The 22,476-nt window shown below is 42.8% G+C and overlaps 2 protein-coding genes across 2 annotated transcripts; one reads left to right on the forward strand and one right to left on the reverse strand.

Moving 5' to 3' along the window:
• Window positions 1–4,481: 4,481 nt before the first annotated feature.
• LOC120738222 (RLA class II histocompatibility antigen, DP alpha-1 chain-like) lies at window positions 4,482–7,996 on the reverse strand. The gene is made up of 4 exons (XM_040039413.1): window positions 7,834–7,996; window positions 6,878–7,126; window positions 5,543–5,827; window positions 4,482–4,931 (listed from the first exon to the last, which is right to left on the reverse strand). Exons 1-4 carry the CDS (start codon window positions 7,979–7,981, stop codon window positions 4,816–4,818), a joined length of 798 nt encoding a protein of 265 aa, XP_039895347.1. The 5' UTR covers window positions 7,982–7,996; the 3' UTR covers window positions 4,482–4,815.
• Window positions 7,997–14,917: 6,921 nt separating this feature from the next.
• On the forward strand, window positions 14,918–21,491 carry LOC120738266 (7SK snRNA methylphosphate capping enzyme-like). The gene is given in 9 exon segments (XM_040039469.1): window positions 14,918–15,370; window positions 17,285–17,689; window positions 17,790–18,058; window positions 18,566–18,700; window positions 18,702–18,864; window positions 18,947–19,520; window positions 19,592–19,804; window positions 20,274–20,382; window positions 21,046–21,491. Coding segments are annotated over 8 exon segments (1,893 nt in total). The 5' UTR covers window positions 14,918–15,370; window positions 17,285–17,312; the 3' UTR covers window positions 21,099–21,491.
• The last annotated feature ends 985 nt before the right edge of the window (window positions 21,492–22,476 follow it).

Here is a 22,476-nt window from a genome sequence, read left to right on the forward strand (position 1 = left end):
AAGCTCCATCGCTCTGTTAAGTAGCTCCCCCGACAAGCCTGATCAGAAGCAGGTGTGTGAGAACCTAGGCGTGACCGGCAGGGCCACGCCCATCAGGCCTGCAGGTGGCTGTCCTTCATCCTTCAGCACACCCGCAGACACACACCAGCATGGAACACAAGAGCACAGTGCAGCAAACATACATCCAATACAATAACAACAATAACAATAACAGCAATAGTAACATTAAAGGTCCACACTGCTCACGGACCCCAAGTCCCTGGAACCGGGTCCGTGACAGGTTTGATAGAAACAAATTGCCTCTAACTTTAAATAAAACACATTTATGTTATTTGGAAACTATAAGAAAAACATTAACATTGAAATTAGTCTTAATTCCCCTTTGGGGATAAATAAAGTCTTTCCGATTCTGATATCTACAAAGGGATAATACCATTAAATTTCTTGGTGTGATCATTGATCATAGGCCTGTTGGAAATCACACATCACTTAAGGAAAGTTAGCTCGGGGCATTGCTGTCTTGAAGAAAGCAAAACAATTTCTGGATAGGAAAACATTGTATATGTTACAGTGGGGCAAAAAAGTATTTAGCCAGCCACCGATTGTGCAAGTTCCCCCACCTAAAATGATGACAGAGGTCAGTAATTTGCACCAGAGGTACACTTCAACTGTGAGAGACAGAATGTGAAAAAAAAATCCATGAATCCACATGGTAGGATTTGTAAAGAATTTATTCGTAAATCAGGGTGGAAAATAAGTATTTGGTCAATAACAAAAATACAACTCAATACTTTGTAACATAACCTTTGTTGGCAATAACAGAGGTCAAACGTTTACTATAGGTCTTTACCAGGTTTGCACACACAGTAGCTGGTATTTTGGCCCATTCCTCCATGCAGATCTTCTCGAGAGCAGTGATGTTTTGGGGCTGTCGCCGAGCAACACGGACTTTCAACTCCCGCCACAGATTTTCTATGGGGTTGAGGTCTGGAGACTGGCTAGGCCACTCCAGGACTTTCAAATGCTTCTTACGGAGCCACTCCTTTGTTGCCCGGGCGGTGTGTTTTGGATCATTGTCATGTTGGAAGACCCAGCCTCGTTTCATCTTCAAAGTTCTCACTGATGGAAGGAGGTTTTGGCTCAAAATCTCACGATACATGGCCCCATTCATTCTGTCCTTAACACGGATCAGTCGTCCTGTCCCCTTGGCAGAAAAACAGCCCCATAGCATGATGTTTCCACCCCCATGCTTCACAGTAGGTATGGTGTTTTTGGGATGCAACTCAGTATTCTTCGTCCTCCAAACACGACGAGTTGAGTTTATACCAAAAAGTTCTACTTTGGTTTCATCTGACCACATGACATTCTCCCAATCTTCTGCTGTATCATCCATGTGCTCTCTGGCAAACTTCAGACGGGCCTGGACATGCACTGGCTTCAGCAGCGGAACACGTCTGGCACTGCGGGATTTGATTCCCTGCCGTTGTAGTGTGTTACTGATGGTGACCTTTGTTACTTTGGTCCCAGCTCTCTGCAGGTCATTCACCAGGTCCCCCCGTGTGGTCCTGGGATCTTTGCTCACCGTTCTCATGATCATTTTGACCCCACGGGATGAGATCTTGCGTGGAGCCCCAGATCGTGGGAGATTATCAGTGGTCTTGTATGTCTTCCATTTTCTGATGATTGCTCCCACAGTTGATTTTTTCAAACCAAATACTTATTTTCCACCCTGATTTACGAATAAATTCTTTACAAATCCTACCATGTGGATTCATGGATTTTTTTTTCACATTCTGTCTCTCACAGTTGAAGTGTACCCCTGGTGCAAATTACTGACCTCTGTCATCATTTTAAGTGGGGGAACTTGCACAATCGGTGGCTGACTAAATACTTTTTTGCCCCACTGTATATTGTGCTTTACTATCACGCATGAGTTATTGTGTAGAGCAGGGCTGGACTGGGACAAAAAATCGGCCCGGGCATTTTGACTAGAGACCGGCCCACCAAAAATGTGACGTCATCCAGCGGTAAAACCCCAAAGGATTCTGGGAACTTGTGGCAAGAGGTACTAGCGCATGCAGGCTTTCAATTGAACTCAGTTACACAGCGATAAAAAGAAACACAAAAAATGGCGAGAAGCTGTTGTATTATTAACTGCAATAGCCGGTGTTGTGCCAAAAAGTGATTGTCTGCAAAAAACTGATTTCCGGTATGTGCCAAAAACTGATTGCTCGTATTTAAATTGCTATAAGTAACTTGTTGGGCTATAATATGTGAAACATATGTCAAATGCATCGCTCATGGATGACATAAAGTCATCTCTCCATCTCCATCTCTCTCTGCTGCTCTTCTGTCTCCTCTGTCACAGACTTCTCCACTTTTGATGATAAATCAGCTGGTGCAACATGTAAGGATTGGCACAATTTGTTAAGATTTTGAGGAGTTTGAGAAACTAACCTTAAGAATAAAATAAAATTTACTATCAGTAACTTCCTAGCGCCACCCGCCCAGCAGTACATAAACTCCGTCATGCTAGCTAGCATGGTCCAGCATGCTACCAGTTATTCTAAGCGACTGTAAAAAGTCAGCACAACGAAAACAAGCTACAACTAAACTTGGTTTATATCTGACACAGATAGACAGCAGGTCATAACTTCTTACCTGAAGTTCAGTTCCTCTGCCACTATGACCGGCGGCCGCCTCGGGTCCTCCCCTTTCCCTTATCCACCTGCTGGAGAGTCCCAGATATAAGCCTAGTGGGAGTATCCCCCCACAGAGGGACAAAAGGACCCCCTGATGATCCTCTAATCGCCTGAGCCAAGGTGTGAAACTGATTAGAGGATCATCAGGGGGTCCTTTTGTCCCTCTGTGGGGGGTTACTCCCACTAGGTTTATATCTGGGACTCTCCACCATTTGACCTTAGAACTGAAGAAGCTTCTCGGATGAGAGGTGAAACGTCTTCAAGTAACTTAAAGAAGTCCAGATGCTTTTCTTTGCAAGCTCCTTTGACTACGATGACCTGGATGACTGAGAACCTTCACAGACACAGCTGAAAGTAATATTCAGACTATAATCATAATGCAGAAAAGGGCTATTAGATTAATAAATCAGGAGGGGTATAGGGCTCACACAAATGCAGTCTTTATTAGGACGCAAGCTATGAAATTCCAGGATCTGATGAAGTTTAAAACAGTGCAAATAATATATAAGGCAAGGAAAGGGATGCTCCCAATGGAAATAAGTAAATGGTTCTTAGAAAGAGAAGGGAGGTATAATTTTAGAGGGAAGTGGAAGTTAAAATTACAAAGAGTATTGAAAAGGATGTCTATTTCAGCAGCGAGAGTTAAATTCTAGAATGAGTTAAAAGAAGAAATAAAGGTCAGTAGTGATATAAACCAGTTTTAAAAAAACTCAAAAAAGAAATTTTAAATTAGTATAAGAATGAAGAAAACACAATTAACCCAACACAGCAGTCAAAGTGATGTTTATTTTCTTTTGCAAATTAGAAAATCCAAATATAGTTTTAGTTGAATATGAGAAAATATTTTTTGTGATGTTGTGTTCTAAGTTGAAGGCATTGTATAAGTTTTTGTTGTTCGAACTTAAATAGAATGATGAGGAAATGATTAAGATGTAAACCTAGGGCAGTGGGGCTAGATAAGTATATACTTCTGCCTACTCCTTTTCACACAACTGAATGGAATGATATTATGGAATGTTGGTGAATGTATATGTTTGAAATAAAACTGTACTGAACTGAAAATCAGTCAGATAACTCATACAGCATCATCTTGTGTTTTGCTGTATTCAGTTGAATCTGCCGATCAGCTGATAAAAAAGAAAAATCTACTGGAGCTCAAAATGCAGGTTTTTAGCTATTTTTAGACTTATCCCTCCATCATTACACAATCCCACATCAAGCTTGGGTTGTTACGCCCCAATAACACTGGAATACTCCACCAATGACAATAAAGGAGCTCTCTACATATCACACCTTTAAGGAATATCTTAAAAAACTGGTCTGAAAAAAAAGAAGGTGAACTGATCACCTTCCCCCAGAATCCCCAACCAGTAACTTACCTGTGAAATGTACTTTGCACTCAAACATCCACCAGCTGCAGCAGAGCTCAAATGTATCTTCATTCAGCTTGAATGTTTAATTTTGTATTTAAATGTAACACTCAGAAGCTGTTTTGGGGTTTTCACATAACATTGATGGGTTTATAAACCAATAATTAACTGTGATATGGCATTTAAGTGACTAAATAAAGTGTGGTTTGAAGACAGACCAAACTGGCTCAGCAGCCTTGTGCCTTCTTCTTCTGCACCCAGTGACACAACACTGACTGGTTGTTGTAGAAGTTGAGAACATCTTGTGGCAAAGCCTGCACAATTATATTTTATCATCAATAATTACAACAATAAATAAAAACATGATAACAAAATGAAAGGAACCGAGATGAAAATAAATGAACTCAAATCTTTGTCAATAAATCTTTAATGAAACAAAAAACCTTCTGGTTCACATCACTGTTCTCTGTCATCAAAAACTCTGTTAATAATCAGTCTAAGTGAGGACTGGAAGGTCTGCAATCATGCTGACCTGCTGCTGCTGTTTTTAAGGACAGGGTTTCTTCCAGATGTTTGACATGTAATAAAGCATATAAAATATTGGGATGCAAAAAAATTCTATAAAGAACAGCAGTTTATCTGAGCATGCTTTCTGCTGGCACCGGAGGTAAAACAGCAGGTTCCGTGTAATCAGATTACAAACTCCTCAGATTTATTAAGACATCAGCCCCAACCATTCAGCGTCACTCGGTTCCTCTGATGAGTAAGAAGATTCCTGCTGCCACACCGAGGACACCGACAGTCAGACCCACTCCACAAAACATGGCAGGTCCAAGAATGAGATCAGAGTTCTCCACAGCTGCAGACAGAAACACAGAGAGTGATGTGAACCTTCACATCTGGAAACAGTCATAGAGGAGTCCCACAGGGTTCAGTGCTGGGAACTATACTTTTTATTTCAGGCAATATTATTAGAAAACACTGCATCATTTTCATTACTATACAGATGACACTCAGTTTTACTTAAATATTAATGCTGTAAAAACTCCCTGAAAAGCCTTCAGCTGATCCAAAATGCTGCAGCAAGAGTCCTGACAGGGACTAGAAAGAGAGCAGATTTCTCCTGTTTTGGCTTCAGTTAAATCCAGAATTCAAAATCCTGCTCCTCACATACAAGGTCTTAAATAATCAGGCCCCATCTTATCTTAATGACCTTGTAGTACCATATCACCCTATTAGAGCACTTCGCTCTCGCTCTGCAGGCCTACTTGTTGTTCCTAGAGTATTTAAAAGTAGATTCTATCAAATAGTACTACTAGTAGATTAAGATTAGGCTTAAAACTTTGCTTTTTGATAAAACTTCTCTCTCTGATATTGTTGACTCTTTACCTTAGAATATAAAACAACTTGAGATTACTGTTGTTGTGAAATTGTACAATGTGAATTGAATTTTGAGTTGAATTTTCTCACCATAGAATTTGGTCATTGGTTGCATCAGGGCCACATGTTCCACGGTGCAGCTATAGACGTCTCCCTGCTTTGGGATGAAGTCCAGTCTGGACGTCTGTTTGAAGGAACCATCTTTGTTGGGGAAGGGAACGCTGGTGTTCGCTCCTTCTGTCACCTTCTGCTCATTTTTGTTCCAGGTGATGTTGACAGGAGCAGGATAGAAACCAGTCACGTGACAGATCAGAGTGTTTTGGACTCCGAGCTCCAAATTTAGTACTGTGTAGATGAGCATGCTCGACGGAGGATCTGTGCACAAACATGTACAGGTTACTCACAACACCACTGCACTGAATATGCAACAGCATTGCAGCAAAGAGTCAGTATGTACAGGACTTGCACCGACTCTGTTGTTGTTGTTTTTTTCTCTAAAATGAATTTAACTCACAGGATGAAACACTTTGAGCAGTGTGTGATTGCTGCTATGAGCTAAAAACTAAAAACAGAAGAGAAAGCACAGAAACACTGGGAGGACCTGAGCGTCTGCTGAAGTGAGATGTGTTTTCACTTGAACAAACAGAGAACTGAATGTTTGAAGATCCCCCAAAGTCATGTGATAAAGAGGAAGTTTGGTCTCCGTGTTCCCCGTTTCACTCCTGTGTGTCTGAGGTTTTTAGTCTCTATTGTTGTGTCGTTGATTCAGCAGCTCGTAACATGGAGCTGAAGTTCTGTATGTGTGTTTCACCTCTAAGAGTTCAGATGTTCTCTGTGTTTGTGTCATCAGGTCTTCATGGATATGAATACAAACCTGGAACTCTGTGACAATAAAGGTCACAGTGTTTGTTAGCTCACCAAAGACGTGATGAAAATGTTTCTGCTCAGATCATCTTTGTGTAATTTTATTTGAAATCTGTAAATATGGCGAATATTGGTGCTTTCTCTCCAGTTAAAGAGCTCTGTATGTTGTCAACAGCTGAGAAAACAAAATATCTGTTTATCTGAGTGTCAGTACGATGATAACATAGTTGAGTTGAACATGAAGAAGCCAATCACAACTGTTAGTTTAAAACATTGACTGATAAAGTGATTTGGTAACATTGGCTGAGGTATTGGAATCAGCCCGTAGAATCTGGGGGAATTAAGGGACATTTCAACCCTGAAACACAATCCGATTTTATCTAAAAATTCAAAAATATCAATGAATGTTGAAGGTACATAACTGAAAGGATCTCCAATGATCTAACCTGTCAGCCTCTGAAAAACCCTCTTTAACACAACAACACGTTTTATTTACCTCCGCTCTCTGAATGTTTTTCTGCCCTTTACATACGGACTGTGTGGTTAAGGATTTGTGTTTACCGAGTTCTTTGGGAAAGTCCTTCATAGCCTGACGAATCGTCTTCAGGTTTTGTCTGCAGATCTGTTGACCAGCCACAGCATCTTCATAGAAACCTGGTGGAATGCTTATTGGATCTACAAAGGCAGGCAGAGCATTGACTCCTGTCTGTTTGTTGAAGTCGGCGTACCAGACCGCCTCATCATCCAGGATCAGAACGTTCTCTCCATCAGTATCTGAACAGCCGGTGATGGAGTTGCTCCCATGAGCATCTGAGGAGAATAACAGGGCTGATTGAGTGCCAGCAGAGCCTTTGTGTCATTTAAGTGAAATTAAATGAATTAAAACTGTAATTTCACTATAATGGTTTGTGTATGTTGCACTTAGACAGTCCCTTTGCAGCAATCACACTCCCAGCACAATGCTCAGAATGATATTTTCATGGAAATGTTGCTAAAAGGGATGCTGTTTGACTTTAAGATTGTACCTTGAGTTATCAATCTGCAATGCTCAAATTAGTGAACATATTATTAATTTCACCAAATTTATAAATTCCTGTCACACATTTTTATTGAATTATTCTAGAATGTTTCAGATCTCCATCTGTAGTCTGCACAGTGAAACAAGTTTCACTTCACTTGTGTGCGTGAAACAAACGCACACTTGAATCAGACTGATGACACATCTGTATGAAGATTTTGGAGTGTATACACGCACACACATACACACACACACTATCTGGCAACTTGGGTAACATAAGAGAAGCACAGCGAGCGCTTTGCAACCCACCTCCCACTCAGCTCCTTTTCATGTTTTCATGCTGTTAGTAACGAAATCACACGTGTAGTTACTGATGTCTGATCTGTTTTGTGCTTAAGAGTTTCTTTGGTTTCACTTTGACATTCTCGCCATAATTTCTTAATATCTCGTGCATGAAAGGTTTCAAATACAAGAGTTCATGAGTAAATTAGAGACTCACCATCAGCAGAAACACAGGGGACCAAGGAAAGGAGGAGGAGCAGCACCCACACCTTCATCTTCATCAGAAGCAGCAGCAGCTCTGTGACTCTCTGAATGTCTGTGAGCTCAAACACACGCAGCAGCCAATCACAAAGCAGGGCCCACATGATGTCATCGTGACCAGCCACACACAAGCAGCAGACACACACTCACAGAAACACAAACACAACTGAGATTAATAATCATTTTCATATAAAACTCATTTTGATCAGAGCCTGATGAAGATCACAGGTGTGGAAAACAAAGGTCTTATGGAAAAAAAACACGGAGTAAGGTGACTACGGTGATCTGGGACTGCTGATACACTGAGGACACCTGGTGGACAGATGGAGAACTGCAGAGGTGATCTGGTGACATCTCCGTAAAGCCAGGAGAGGTTTGATGCTGAAACATCATCAGACTGTGAGAAACTGAACCAGCTCTAGTCCTGTTCTGTCTCCAAACTACAAACTACTGAACACTGTCAAGACTTTCAGAATAAGACTTCCTCTCTGAGCCTGTGGGAATCGACATTAGTAACAGGTCATTTATTCAGACTGTCTAACCAATGTCCCTGCTGTCCCAGTATGAGCCTACTCTATGGACGAACTGGTGTTTTTGCTTTCATAGTACCTGAAGCTCCTCAATAATTTTATTTAGATTTAGATTCTGACTCTGACTTTTTGAGTCCTTTCGGCAACATCTTTGTTGGAGCTCTGTTTGAACAATAATTCCCACCATGAGCTTCTTCTGAGGACACTCCTATCTCTAAGGATTATTCATGCCTGTTACAGATGTTAAGACATTATTAGGAACATGATGAACACTAACCAACTTTAACTATGAGGAGAGATAAAGAGGTTTCCAAAATAAACCTGCTTTACATCTGAAGAATCCAAAAAATGACCTATCCTAACCACTTTTCCTTGATCTTGGGGGAAAACGATACAAGGTGAAGGAAAGGAAAGGTATGAAGGAGGATTCATAAGGACTTAAAACAAGAGAAGAGCAGTGCACTGAGGGTCCGACTGAACCTACACTCAGACTCCATGACACCCTCACATTGGATCTCTTAATAGAAACTACAATCTGCAGAAGGCGGACTACAACATGTCCATGTCACTTCACTCCAGTGTTTTAACGCTGTTGTTTTATGCAGGTCGTGTAAAACAGATCATGTGTGAAAAGTTTCCTTTTATTACTCGTGCTGGAATTTGAAAGAAACAGGAACATGTAGGCGGAGGGTCGGCCTGTGACTGTGGACGGGTGTTTGTGAGGGTGGAGTTAGAGCACATGTGTCTGAAGCAGTTTCAGTTTCACACTGAAAGCCATCAGAATCACACAGTTATGGAGTTTTAGTTCACCCTAGTGTTCTTGATCTTTATGTTGTTGTTTTAATTTCTGCAGAATATTTATTGAAACCACGTGTTTATCTAACATCAGCTGATTATGTAAATGTTTTTTTTATGTAAAGTGTATTTTATTTACATGGTTAGGTTTTTTAGAACTATATTTATTTTTTAACTGGTAGATTTGTTGAGCACTACATTGTTTGACCTGAGTGAAAGCTGATCTCAGGTGTTCTCCAGCAGCTAGTGAAGGAGGTCCAGCTCGTTTCTCAGATTCAGCTCTTTTGGCTCAACTCTCTTAGATGGTGTCACTCTTGATTCATGCATTTTAAAAAGTTATTTCTTTAATTCAAACACTGTGACGTCCTTTTTGGAAGTTTAGGTGCAGTTAGATTCATAAAGGAGGAAGAAACAGGAAAAGGTTGAGGGTGAGCAATGTTCCCTCTAAGCTGCGCACGTGCGCAATTGCGCACTGCTGGCACGGTTTCTGCTTACAGGAAATCTGTGTTGTGCACAAAAAAAATTCTAACCTGAATTGAAATTAAAATTAAAATTTTAACAATTCTGTTTTGCAGTGTTAGTCAGTAAGTGACTGGCTGCTCCTATATGGGATTAGAATGATGCCACTTTATCCCATAGTCCAGCCAATCACGCTATTCACATTCGTATATACGCAGCTAATCAACGTGGTTGACAGGCTGTGCCGATAGGCCACGTAAAAGCAGAGTTATGATAAAAATATCTGCAATGTTTGTTTTTTTCCTATTGTTGTTTATTTTTACTGCGGAAGAAACGGTAAAACACTGTTTTATAAGGAAAACGCTGGAAAGCACTCTCCGCCTGTGAGCAAAAACAGCCTCCCTCCCAATTCCCACAGCCTTTCCTATTGGTGGAAAAATGTACCACCTGTAATCAAAAAATGATATGGCAACATGACATTAGTTGTTTAGGAAGGGGGAAGTTTTAGGAGTGACGGCGGTGTTTTGAGATGTGAGAGATTTGAGACGTTTAGCGCAAATCTTGTGTAGTTAGTGTGTAGTTAGTGTGTAGTTAGTGTGTAGTGTAGTCAATAGTTTTGTTGTGTGTGTCAGAACAATGGTTTACAGGTGTTACAGCAGTGATACATCTGCTGCTGTCAGGCCTGCAGGTATCAGGCTGTTGTTCTCCTTCATCTCATAGTGGACAGAAATTATTTTTGGAGTGGCACAAATAATTTGTGTGGCATCAGATTTGATGCAGAACAGCTGATTGTTGACTGCATTTTTATGTAAACAGCTGCAAAAAACTTTGTTGTTTGCAAAACTTAGTAACTGTTTTTTTTAAGACGTAACTATATAATTAATTGCCCAGAATTGGTCATTATTTACTGTATTTTGCAGTCAGAGAGTTACAGGACTCTCTCCCAGACCACAGACTCATAATACAAGTCAGAGCAAAAAATAAATGAATAAATAAATAAAGTTGTGTTTTCAAAATTGGAGTCCAGGTTATTTTTACTTCCAATAGTGCTAACATACTACACAGCTCATGAACATTGTAAGTGGGCTAAAGCAGTTAATTAAAGATAGTCTAACATAAATGTAAATGCTGTAATTGGATTACTTTAATAAACATGTAACTTGGATGGATTCGATGCTGGCGTGACCACAGTGCACGTCTGCTGTTGCTCACAGTGGTCCAAGGGGCGCTCAGGGAGTTTGTGTGTTCAGACACATGAAAAATTAGAGGGAACATTGAGGGTGAGTCTTTGACTTTTATTTCCTTCCTCTCTTTAGTCACCTGCTGACCCGGGTTTGTGTCAGTACAGCCTAACATTTCTTCATGTGACCGGCTGTGGGCTAACAGGACGAGTCTAATGATTACTTTTTTAAAAGTAATGAGTAATCTGTAGCAGCTGTGTCTCTGCTCCCATCCTCCTTTTTTCTACACGTGTCCAATAACAGCTTCATTAGTGCGTCTGCTCTGCAACCACAGAGCTGCTCTTCATGTGATGATGTGTCCTTAAGAAATGATAGGCCACAGTGACCTTTGACCTTTAAACTCTAATCAGTTCATTCTTGGATTCAGGTTATTGTGCTGAATTGAAAGAGGTGTGCACACAGTGCTGAGCAGCTGTGCTGTTCATGGTCACATGAAGGACAGCATTTAAAATTTACAGTGATGATGGTAAGTCTCATTTTCACTCAGCATTCACAGATGACACCTTTACACTAGCTTTATACTGACAGTTATAATAAGGCCCGTATGGGAGGTCAGGTAGCACCTGCTTTGATCTTACCGACCTCAGTTTAACCCACACAGAGCAGCAGCATTTCAGCTGATCACAGCCTTAAACTAAAGTATCTCACAAAAGAGATTATTGATATTTACAAATTATTATTTATGCATTGTATGCATGCATATTTATGCATTCTGCATCACTGCACATGAACTTTGCTGCTGATGACACATTTTATGTTTTTCTGATAGTTTCAATTAAAATCTGCTTGTTTGGGTTTTTTTTTACCTTTTCTGATGTGATTAGGTGTTGTGATCAATTTTTCAATGAGTTATTGATCTCAGGAGTTCAGCTATTTGAAGCTTCATCCTTGTGATTTAAAATGTTTTTAGTTTAAATGTTTATTCTCATAAATTAGTTTTATTCAACCATACTTCTAAAGTAATTAGTAGTTATTTACCTGCAGTGGCTGCCTTTCTTCTGTACCTCCTCTCTTTGGTCCTCCTGGTGCATTTTAGGAGCTCGACCTCATTCATTATGGAGTCTGGCACTGCGTCAGTGGGCAGAAGTAGACAAGGAAACACAAACTGAGGAAAGGAAACCAGCAGTGAGAATAAAGCTTCTTAAAAAGATTTTTTTAAAGTAGATTTCTCTTTTTTTTAGACATAAAATGGAAATATTCAAGCATATATATTTAAATTTTCATGTAAAGCATCAATAGTAAAAGTACCTCAAAACAGTACTCAAAGTAAAAGTACTTATCAGTCTGTCTACACTGTAGTAAACTCTGGCCTTAGTGGAACATGTATTACATCTTAACTTTTTCATGTCCTTGAATCTAAAATTTAAAATGTGAGGTGGTGCAGCTGCAGACTCACAGTGCTGTGAAATGTTTGAGTGGATGAGTGAGTCTGTTGCTCTCTCTTAATCTGGATAAAACAGATGAATGTAAACTCAGTCACGTGCAGGCAGCTTCTCTTTCTGAAACAGGGAAACATGAAGCACCATAAAAATCTTGCGCTGTTAAACTGTTAGAGGTGTTAGCTGTTAGAGGTGTCAAACATATGGCACATGGGCCAGAACTGACCGGCCAAACAGGCCAATGTGGCCCACTCGGTCGGTTTAGATAACATGACCGGGAACGGGGGCATGGATCTGAACTTTTCAATTTATTTTCAACAGGTTTCAATTTTCTGACCAATAAAACCGCCGCTTGTGGTCTGCAACACACATAGTTAAAGACAAACAATCAAATCGCATACTGCTCCTGTGATTTACTACACCAGCTTTACTTTATAGTGAAGAAAAACTGAGACCCAGCATTAAAGATGTACTTCATTTACTCAATAAATCAAACTGTGCATCCAAAATTAATCCGTGAAAGATGTTGTGTGGTGTTATTGTTCTGCTCCTATCCCCATGCTAGCCTGAAGCAGGGCAGATTCATTCAGCAATCAAGAGAAGAAGGAAATAAAACTTAAAAGAATAAAAAAAAATAATCGCAATCAAAAAGATAAATGGTCATAACAGAAAAAAAAATTGACTGCAAATTAGGAGAAGCCTCAAACATCAGAGAACGTCAGCTTCACTGTCGGATCTGTAAGTGCTAAAATTATACTGTTACTCGAACCATCCAGTCGTTCTCTAAAATTGAACATTAACTTTCTTAAAAGTGCTTTAAAAGTCCAGACACCCACAGCTACAAACATCTGGCTGGCACTACCACTTCTAGGTATCCTGCAAAGGATTCTCATTGCATCATTATATGCAACATGCAGCTTCTGCATGCTACATTGTTTGTAAGATGACCACAAGGGGGCAGTATATAGCGGTGTGCAATACGCTTTAAACAAAGCCACTTTAACTGGAAGTGAACAAAAGCTGAATTTGCGTGCAATAGTATTTGCCTGCACATAGAGCTTACATCGCTGTCTGTATATGTCATCATCATCATTCATCTGCTCAGTAATAAAGTGACCGAGGTATTTCACCTTTTTATGAATTTCAAGAGTTTTTTGTGCCAGTTTAAACAAAGGGGAATTTAGCTGTTTATCCTGCTTGGTTCTACATATCAGAACAGCACTTTTAGCAGCATTGTACTCAATGTCATATTGCACACCATATTCAGTACAGACATTAAGAAGATCCTGTAACCCAGCACTGCTTGGACTAAAAACAACCAGGTCATCTGCATACATAGGATGATTTATCAGTGCTTTACCTAATATACACCCAGTGTTACAGGCTCTCAGCTGTATGGACAAATCATCAACATATAAATTAAATAAAATTGGAGACAAAATCCCACCCTGTCTGACACCATTGCTGACACCAAAGGGGGCAGAAATACTGCTTCCCCATTTAACTTGCATGTTCTGATGAGCGCACCAGTAAGAGAGAATCGTCATGATGTATTGAGGAACTCCCCGTGTCTTCAATTTATCAAAAAGTTTTCTGTGGTTCACTCGATCAAAAGCCTTAGAGGCATCAATGAAACACATGAGGACAGATGAATTTTTAGCCCTATACAACCTGACTATTTCCTTGAGTGCATATATGCACATGTCAGTGCCGTGCTTTGGTTTGAAGCCAAACTGATTATCCAGAGAAGAGATGAACACACTAACTCTGTCAAACAAGATTCTTTCTAACACCTTAGATAAAATACTGGCTAGTGCAATCGGCCTGTAATTATCCAAACAGCTCACTTTTGCAGCTTTGTCTTTCATAACTGGTACCAGTAAAATACACAGCATTGAGTCTGGTAATATGCCATGAATCATAAACCCAGTGAAACAGAGTGCTAAAAGAGGAGCTAGCCTTAAACTAGCATGTTTTAAATGTTCTGCAGTGATGTGATCCAAACCAGAGGATTTATTATCAGACAACCCATGAATGGCTTCATATACTTCATGTGTCCTTACACTTATTGTGTCATTACTCATGTCAAGATTGTCCTCATATGGGTCACTTTTTATACAGTTAAACGACGCACTGTAATGCTGTCTCCATAATGCTGCAATGTTATCTGCCCCAGAAACACCTTCAACAGTTGATGAAGTTTATCTGTTATCCTGGAGGATATGATCGGATATAGGGAGTTTATATTTCCTTCAGAGCAAAACTGAGGGTATAAAATCCCACATACTAAGGGGACGAGTTCACGCTCCCTCTGAGGGAAACAAGCGTTCAATTCAAACGTCTCTTGCTGAAACTTTATTAGACTCATTAACTATCTGTGTTAACACGTGCAGCTGCCGGACACCGCCCGGTGAACCGTTAATTTTCACCTTTACGCCGTTTGTTTTCCGCTGTGCTCGCCTTTCTAGTCAGGCACTGCTCAGGACACCTCTCTCCTCGCTCCATTCGCCCGCCCTCCCCGAATAGCGCCCAATCAACATCGCAGATCCCGTGAAGGCTGGGGCTCAACTTCGCACGCGATTGGACACTTTTGCTGTCGAGCACGAGGTCCCTGCCGTCGCGTATAAGAGCGCGAGCTCGAGTATCTGAGCACGATGAAGGCAGCTAGTAGTTAGTAGCTAGTCGTAGCAGAAGTCTACTGTTATAGTTGAAGTCACGGGCCGTTACAGAGCACACGCACACTGACCGGCACATGCACGGGGAGCTGGGTGCGGGCTTGTGTTCATGCACACAGCGGGTTTCCGGTGGTGTTTCGGGACTTGTTTATCTTTGAGGGGCGTGTGTTTTTGCTCCGTGCTAGGCGGCTAGCTGCAGAAGCTAACTGTGTTTGTTTCTTGTAGTGCAATTGAATTATTCATGAGGGCTCGCAGGGATTGGCGGAGTGAGCGACGGGGGCGGGGCTAGGACGGGGTTTCCTCGGGATTTTGGGGGCGCACGCACGCACACGCGCTGACAAAAACATAAACCGGATATTTCTAAGACTCGGAGGGTGAAGTCTGGACGGCGGACGGTGATCTCTGCAGGACACGGTGAGTACAATCGATCAGTCAGTGATTGATTATTGATCGACGACGTTTGCCTGATTTGTTTGAGTGAAGAACTTTGAAGTAATCAGAATAAATCAATGTTGCTTTAACGATATTTGTAAGAATTTTTATTTCGATTATTCTTCAAAGTAAGAGTCACAAATAAAAGTGACACTTTGACGCACTAATCAGAAAGAACTCATGTAGGTGCTTTTACTTTGAAACATCAGGATGTTGAACTTCCTTCAGGAGGTCACAGTTACGTTTGAGATGCAGTTTTTGTCTCGTTCACCCCTCTGAAGTTTACTTATTCTGCTCATTTATCACTAAAGCCTTGTTCAGCGCCCTCCATAATATGACAACTTTGTCCCTGTTTGGCTGCCCTCCGGAAGCCTGTTGAGGGGCATTAACACACACCCATCTAATAAGGTTTCAGCAAGAGACGTTTGAATTTAACGTTTGTTTCCCTCAGAGGGGGCGTGAACTCGTCCCCTCAGTGTGTGGGATTGTATACAAATTTCACAAGTCATTCATTGATCAATATTGTTCACTGATTACAGCCTCAGGGGAAATAGAAGATGCTCGATGAGTTTCTATCGTCATAGAGATCCGAGATTCCTGTGTGGTGCTCAGTGTTTTAATGTTAGCACACATCGCAGTCTGATTGGGAGGATGCCAGCCCAAAGAAAACGAAAGTTGTCAGGTTACATACAAATTTCTGGAAACCATCAGGATACAAAGCAGAGGTGGCAGGGATGTCTGATTGGCTGTGTGATGGAGGCAGGGTATAAAAGAAAGTTCAAGTTTAAGTCGGTGCTGAGGGTCCTTCATCCCAGTTTCAGCTCAGATTTCCCTCAAAACTGCTTTCATTGAAAGATGCTCTTCCTTATGGCACTTATACTTAAAGTCCTTTTAGGGATGAAGTTTGGGCTCCTTCTATGTGTTATTCTGGCACTGAGGATCATTTTAAAATTAATTTTTTTAGAAAACCTTTTTGAGTTTAGATGTCCCTCCGTTGTTTCAGGGTAAATATCTGATCCCGTGGATCCTCAGGAGTGGAGCTCAGGTTAATGCAGAATGAGCTTAAGGTCTGTTTGCAGATGGTGTTTGACGGGCGGTGCTGCCAGCATTCACACGTGTGTGAATGTTTATCCCTGCAGTTTGGCTTTCTCCCTTCCAGCTGATCCAGGAATGTGCAGGGGGAAATGACGGTCCCAAACAGACTAATCGCGGTTGTTCCAGGCTGTGTCGATGTTGATGTGTAGTTAGAGGTGGAGGTCATGTTACGATGTGCCTACAGCGCAGATTTAACCATTAACATGAATCCCACTTTAGGAGGGAGAGAGACAAGTTCGCTTTGTTTGACAGGAGCAAACCTGGGACAAACACTGTTAGCTAAGCGGGCAGCAGAGTGGTTAGTTTGCTGAGCTATCAAACACTCTCTGTTACAGTGCAGCGTGTTCATAGTAACTGATAACATTCATCACTTTTACACAAGAACATAATTTATTTAGATTTTTACGTTTCTGCAATAATCTGCTCAGCTGCTGTTTTTAAACTCAATGGTTGTCAGGTTTCCCCTGCGAAGTCTATCTGAAAAGGGTACATTTTAAATTTTCTTTTAGCTTTACATGAAAATTTTCCTCAATAATAAAGAAGAACCTGAAAATGGGAAAAGCAAAAAACTAAACGGATAAAGAAATAAAACCCTGAGTGAGGATGAAAACACAATTAACGGATAATAAAACTTTTGGTGCTGAGTTCAGGTTCAGCTGGGTTTTTTCTGTTTGTATTCACTCTTCTAATAGAGCTTCATTAATGAGGTTACGATCAATAATTCAGTAATTATTATACATTTGTGTCTCATGGTTTATCTTAAGTTGCTGAATCTGACTCCACCCCCTTCTTCTTTTGCAGGTCACTGTGATTGGCTAGACGGCAGAAGATGATGTCAGTGGACAAAGAGGCAGTCCTCACCCATGAGGCGCCCATCAGACTCAGCCCCGTCTTCCCCGCTGCCATCAGCCTATCAGAGCAGCCGCAGCTGGCTAAACCCCTCCCCATCATCCGGGCTAAAAATGGCCTCCAGCCGCCTGACGACAGCCAGCCGGCCCTTCCGGCGCGACCTCCTCCTCCATCGACTCAGCGAATCGGGAATAGGCGTTACTCCATGGGCGTGGGCTTCAAGGGGCTGACCAAGCGCCGACGCCGCGCCAACAGCGACAGTCTGTCAGAGTCTGTGTTACCGAGTCACTTCCTGTTGGGCGGGAACATCTTTGACCCGCTGAACCTGAACTCGCTGTTGGACGAGGAAGTAAACAGGTGAGGAGGTTATTGGTGGATTCATTCAGAGATCAATATGACGTCGCTGCTGCAGGATTTAACACTGACACCACCTTTATGCTCTTCCCCTTTTCTTCAGAACAACCAATCAGGAGACACCAAAGTGCTCACCCCTGCCGTCACGGGGCGAAGATCCCGTAGAGATCCTGGTGCCTCGTGACATCACTGATCCTCTGAACCTGAAGGGAGGGGGAAAGGGGGGTGAGGATGGACGAGGGGTCCTGCTGTCCCCACTGAAGTCCAAGAGGAAGCACAGGACCCGACACCACAAAGTAGGAGGAGGGGACGGCGAAGGAGACAAGGAGGTGGCAGCAGCGCCGCTGTTTCCCCACACAGGTGGATTCAGAGGTGAGACACCTGCAGCTTTACTGACACCCGGTGGACGAGCAGGAAACTGCAGCAGCTCACACAGTAAATCTACAGGTTTTTTTCAGATATTCATCAAGATATCAGGGAGGCGCTCTCATGTTTAATGCAATAATGTGATGCAGCAGGTTATTAGTTACTTTTTTTTTTCAGTTTTTTGCTTGTTTTGCGGGTTATGTGCCCCGTCTGTAGTCCCTCGCAGTCCGAGGCTCCTCTGTATAACTGTAATAATTGATCTGCATGGCGCACTGATCGTTTTTGTACTCCTTCCTGTGAATGTCTGGTTTGAGTCTGTAGCTTTAAATCAGACATGAACCGTAACAACGGCTCTGACCTTAGTGGATGAACCGGTGTGGTGTGTACACATAAACTGAGAAAACAACCAGTGGGCCTGTGTCCTTACACTCGCTCGTACCTGGCTGCAGCTGTTCACCTGCAGAGTCCACCTGAGTGAAATCTGTGCATGGACGTCTGTTTTGTTGCCTGCAGTACCGTTGTTGAACAAAGAGGGCAGCGTTCCTCCATCTCCTCTCCCCTGTGAGCTCAACACTGCCATCACCTGCCGAGACGACGTGGCCCCGTCCCCCATCTTGCCCAGGAGGCACACCCACCCTCCACCTGGCCCCCCCCCACAAGCCTGGGAGCCAGGGTGACGGGCGGCAACGAAAGCGGCGACGCACCACCTCGACAAGGTCGGCAGATGGTGCTGGAAGCGCCATTGTCACAACAACTGCAGCTCAGCCAAGCAAATTCCAGACACCGTTAGTGGGAGGGGCTAAAGCTGCCAGGTGAGTGTGTCGTCTAAACTGAGTAATCACTGTGATCTGATTGGGTGTCTTTATCACATGACATCTGTACCACCTCCTGCAGGTGTGGAGGACCTCAGACTGGTTCCACTAACCCCAGAGAGAAGAAGAAGAAGAAGGACAAACACCGCTACCAGTACGGGAACCACAGCCGTTACTATGGCTACCAAGGTTTTTATGGAGACAAGTGGGAGGGGCGGGTTGGGCCAGAGGAAGACCCAAGGCTCCGGGTCCTTGAAGCTGATTGGTTCAGAGACAAGACGGTTCTGGACGTAGGCTGCGGCACTGGTCACATGACACTGGCTGTTGCCCGAAGATTTAACCCCACCCACATCTTGGGGGTGGAGCTAGACAAGCAGCTCGTCCGTGCTGCCATACAGAACATTAAACACTTCCTGTCACATGACCTGGTGCTGGAGGACAGACGGAAGAGGAAAGACACGGTAGCCCCGCCTCCTCCCGAACAGGAAGGGGAGGAGGGGCAGGAGGAGTTGATGAAGGAGTTCCAACAGGCTCTCTCCCTCCTCTCCTTCCCTCTGTCCTTCAGGGTGAGTCGGGGCCCTCTCTCAGCTCCTCCCCTTCTCTCTCCTTCATCCTCTTCCTCCTCCAGGTTCCCCAGTAACATCACCTTCATCCAGGTGAGTCTCACTCTCCATCAGACCCCTCGCTGGTGTCCAGCCACTGCTCACCACTGTGACTCCTCCCACAGGGCGACTATGTCTCAGACCGTGAAGCTTGGCCTGGGCGGGGCCATTACGATGTCATCATGTGTCTCAACGTAACCAAGTGGGTGCAGCTGCAGTCAGGTGACGCAGGTGTGGTTAGACTATTCAAACGAGCCTATCAGAGCCTGTCGCCAGGTGGAATATTTATCCTGGAGCCACAACCGTGGAGCAGCTACTGCCACAGCAAGAGAGCCTCGGTAACGCCTAGCAACATGAATATAATAATATGCAGTGTGAGAGAGAAACAGCATCTGTCCTTTGCTCATCCTTCTGACACAGTGTGATTGATGACAGCAGGAAGTATTCACACGTATAAAGATCAGATTTTACATATAGAGATAACAGCAACAGGAAGTGACGGTGCTCAACACTGTGTGTCTATCACAGTCCGGTCCTTTAGAGTCGTAATGGTTTCCTAAAAGATCAAAGGGTATGAGTAACTATGATCTGATATTTTGCATTAACTTTGTTAGTAAAAGTGTTCTTGTGTATTCATTTGCAACACTTTGAGCATTTTGGCAGAAGAATGAATTTATTCATGGATACTGGTTCACTAAACACACATGCAGGGAGCGTCTGTAAATATCTGTGCTTCTGTGTATATACATCTAAGAACATTCAGCAGCACGTGTATCCAGTAAAAAGTTCATTTCTGTGGTTTTCCAGAAAACAACGTTCAGTCACTGCAGGAGTTTGAGGCTCAGGCCTGAACAGTTCACCTCCTACCTGACGGACAGCGTGGGCTTCAGCTCCTACAGACTCATCACACACGCAGGTGACAACATGCACATATGCACCCATCAGGGCTCCGGTGTATTCTGGCTCATATTTGACCACTCGTCTTGGCAGGATCGGTAGAGTTAGTTAAATTTGTTAGTTTCTGGGAGATGGACCTGTCCAAAATTTTCCATAAAGTTGATCTGAGCTTTGGGAATGCCGTTCCAGGCGTTTAATTTTAGCCTGCTTTATCCCTCCCAAAACCAGGTCTGATGTGTTTGTGATCATTGTCTGTTGGAACACTGAGTTGTGTTCAAATTGTAATCATCTTGCTGTTAAATAATAAACTATTAAACATGTTTGCCGTACACTAACCCAGAAAAAAGAAAAGTTAAACATTAGCCTGACACTTGTGCCTGTGTGAGTGGATGGATGACCACACCTGTAAATACAGTGACACAGATGCTGAAGTATGTGAGCCAGCTAATGCTACCCAGCCTAGCTGTATCCATAGACTGTATGTTAGCATTACTGCCAATGATTGATATCCCAGTAAAATCCTGCAGTTTCACTGAGCACACCTGCCGCTCACACCTTGGTGATGCCTTGTTAGTTAACAGCAGCAGGCCTGAATAACTGCAGACGTTTACCTGAAGACTGTTACACTGCACAGGTGTTTGTGTGTGTGTGTGTGATCTGAGCTGTCTGCTTGTGTTTCCAGGTAACCAGCGGCCCATCTACCTGTTCCATAAAGGCTCTGCGCAGAAGAAGTGAGCTCACGCCTTCGGCGTCCTTCTGTTTCTATGGAAACAGCATTAAAACTGTGACTGAACAAACTGCTGATGTCGCACAGCAGAAGAGAGAGAACTGGAACCTGATTGGATGGCAGTACTCCTGTGGATGTGATTGGTTGAGCACAGGTGTCCATGTCCACCTAAACCAGTAACATGATTTTTCCATTCAATGAGATTTCCCCACACAGACGTGATATCATGTGTCTGATGCTGGGATTATACTGGTTGTTGATCAGATCAATAAGACTGTAAAGCACAAAGAAATAACTGCGTTTCTATTGGCCGCTGGATACCAACAGGAAGTGGTTTTTCATATTTCTTCCACTGCTTTTTTTTCCTGTCAAAATAAAGCTACTGACTCAAAATCCCTGAATTAAGGCTGTTCATTTGTCTTTCAGGTTTTATGTATAAAAGTACAACATATTGTGAACTCCTCACAATATGACCTGAATTGGCATTAAATTTGTTAAACCTGCCTCAGATTGTCTCTTTCATGCTCTCTGCTAATAAGCAGTTAGATGGAGACCTGGAAATTCAGAGGATCTGTGGAAAGCTGCAACAACATAACAAGGAGTACCACCATCTCTACTCCAGGTCCTTCCTGAAGGATCAAGCTCCCCATTCCAACTCTAAGAAGGACAGCACACATCCTTCAGAGGAAGAGGAACAGAGTCAGTGTACAGCACTGGTGGAGTCCAACATGACACCATGTGAGGTCTGCTGCAAGCAGGTTTATCTAAAGAAGACATCAGGAAACTGATCTATTCAGTGCACAAAGAAGACATGAGGTGTCCAGTGATGGTCGGGTGATCAGACGTGAATGAGGACTACAAACACAGCAGACTTGATGTTCCTGTGGGAGCTCCTCAACCTGCTTCACGCGCCGCTCACAGCCTGAAACAGCTTCAGGATCTCAGCAGCTTCTCTTTAAAGATTCAGTCAGTTTTGGGGTTGTTAGCTGTTACACTAAGATGACAGGGGCAGAAAAGCATGCTGGGAGCTGTAGTTCTGAACAAAAGACAGATCCATTCATTAGAAGATTTTCAGTCACCACACAGAGTGGAGCTTTTAGTTATTTAATGGTGTAATTGTGCAACTTTGCCACAAGAGGGAAGTAGTGCACCGTGTTAGACTGCTGACAGCCTCAGAGTGAACGTCTCACTCTGCTGTGTCCACTCGTCACTCCAGCACTCGAGGGTCGGTGTCCTGAAATGAGGTCATTAGAAGGACTGACTGCATGCTGGGGTGGTAGTTCAGCCATTAGAGTCATGATTTAACAGCTCATGAGTGAATGAACATGGTGCAATAGAAGCGCAGTATTCTGAACACTTACATTTAATTACATGTGTTTGACTCCG

Source organism: Simochromis diagramma, unplaced genomic scaffold (assembly GCF_900408965.1).
Source record: "Simochromis diagramma unplaced genomic scaffold, fSimDia1.1 OVJJ01000105.1, whole genome shotgun sequence".
NCBI classification, from domain to species: domain Eukaryota; kingdom Metazoa; phylum Chordata; class Actinopteri; order Cichliformes; family Cichlidae; genus Simochromis; species Simochromis diagramma.